At 48.5% G+C, this 1393-nt stretch overlaps 1 protein-coding gene across 1 annotated transcript; it reads left to right on the forward strand.

The window, feature by feature from the left end:
- The first annotated feature begins 225 nt into the window (after positions 1-225).
- On the forward strand, positions 226-1140 carry LOC117500004 (protein ANTAGONIST OF LIKE HETEROCHROMATIN PROTEIN 1-like). The gene is made up of 3 exons (XM_034152718.1): positions 226-310; positions 396-1025; positions 1117-1140. Exons 1-3 carry the CDS (start codon positions 242-244, stop codon positions 1138-1140), a joined length of 723 nt encoding a protein of 240 aa, XP_034008609.1. The 5' UTR covers positions 226-241.
- Positions 1141-1393: the final 253 nt, after the last annotated feature.

Below are 1393 nucleotides of genomic sequence, written 5' to 3' on the forward strand. Positions count from 1 at the left end.
TTACCTTCCGACCTCAGACATGATGGAGATGGAGTCGACTGAAGTTGTGCTGTTTGTGCTCATGTTATACAGCTGTGTAACTTCGTTAATGCAGCCTGAGCCTGAGCCAGAGCCTGAGCCTATTAGGCGTCCGACACAAATCCGGAGCCGCCACACGTCGAATGCTATAATCGCAAAGTTTCTTCAGCATCAAAGGCAGTTCAAAAGCTTTAGGAAAAGGATTGGCCGACGGAAAGCACACATGACTGCCATGTTTCACCGTAGGATGGCTGATGACGATGAGCGTTTTCACGCCCTAAGAACAGCAATGGTAAGTTCAGTAAATTATTAATACTATCTAATGTAGGATTTGTGGAGTTATGTAGAGCTAATTTGTGTCTTTGTATGTGTTCCAGATATGCAAATACTACGGGACGCGTCGTGTCCCGCGCTCTCTCTGGGTGAACAATAGAACCTCAGCCTGGTGGGAGAACGTGGTGCCGACGTACACCGATGTGCAGTGGATCCAAGATTTCAGAATGTCCAAGCACTCTTTCCAATACCTCTGTAGTCGCCTGGAAGCAACGTTGGGGAGAAGCGACACCAACTTCCGGGAGTGTGTCCCTGTGGCTAAAAAAATCGCCATAGCACTGTGGAAACTTGCGACCAACTCTGAGTACAGGACCATCTCTCATTTGTTTGGAGTCGGCAGATCTACAGTGTGTTACTGTGTGCAGGAGTTCTGCTCCTCTGTTGTGAGCATACTCCTTCCTGAGTTCATGCCATGGCCGAACGCTGAGAAGTTAGAGGAGATGGCGTTATATTTTGAGCGCAGATGGGGTGTGCCACAGTGTGTAGGTGCAGTAGATGGATCACACATCCCCATTCTGAGACCAGAGGAATACCACAACGAGTATTTCAACCGCAAAGGCTGGCACTCGGTCATCCTGCAGGGTGTTGTGGATGGTAGAGGCCTCTTTTGGAATGTTTTTGTTGGCTTACCAGGGAGCATGCATGATAGCAGGGTGTTCAGCTTGTCATCACTGGTTAGTTGTGTGGATAGAGGTGGTCTACTTCCTCATGTAACAAAGAATATTGGTGGACATGATGTGGGTTACTATATCCTTGGTGACTCAGCCTACACCCTGCAAAGATGGCTGATGAAACCTTTCCAAGGAAGGCTCACACCCCAGCAACTTGTGTACAATCACAAAACAAGCCGAGCACGAGTGGTGGTGGAGAACGCTTTTGGCAGATTGAAGGGCAGGTGGTGGTGCCTGATGAAGCGAAACGACTGCAAGATGGACAAGATCAAAATCCAGGTGGCAGCATGTTGCATATTACATAACCTTTGTGAAAGTAATGATGATGAGTACAGGGACGAATGGACTGCCTTACCGGCGACCCAGCTTGA

Source organism: Trematomus bernacchii, unplaced genomic scaffold, assembly GCF_902827165.1.
Source record: "Trematomus bernacchii unplaced genomic scaffold, fTreBer1.1, whole genome shotgun sequence".
Classification (NCBI taxonomy): Eukaryota; Metazoa; Chordata; class Actinopteri; order Perciformes; family Nototheniidae; genus Trematomus; species Trematomus bernacchii.

Bases quoted from the DNA above. Each gene is read 5' to 3' on its own strand.
- LOC117500004 (XM_034152718.1), top strand. From the start codon at position 242: ATGACTGCCATGTTTCACCGTAGGATGGCTGATGACGATGAGCGTTTT. The intron at 311-395 runs GTAAGTTCAGTA...TATGTGTTCCAG, and splicing joins ACGCCCTAAGAACAGCAATG to ATATGCAAATACTACGGGAC. The intron at 1,026-1,116 runs GTTAGTTGTGTG...TTGGTGACTCAG, and splicing joins TGTTCAGCTTGTCATCACTG to CCTACACCCTGCAAAGATGG.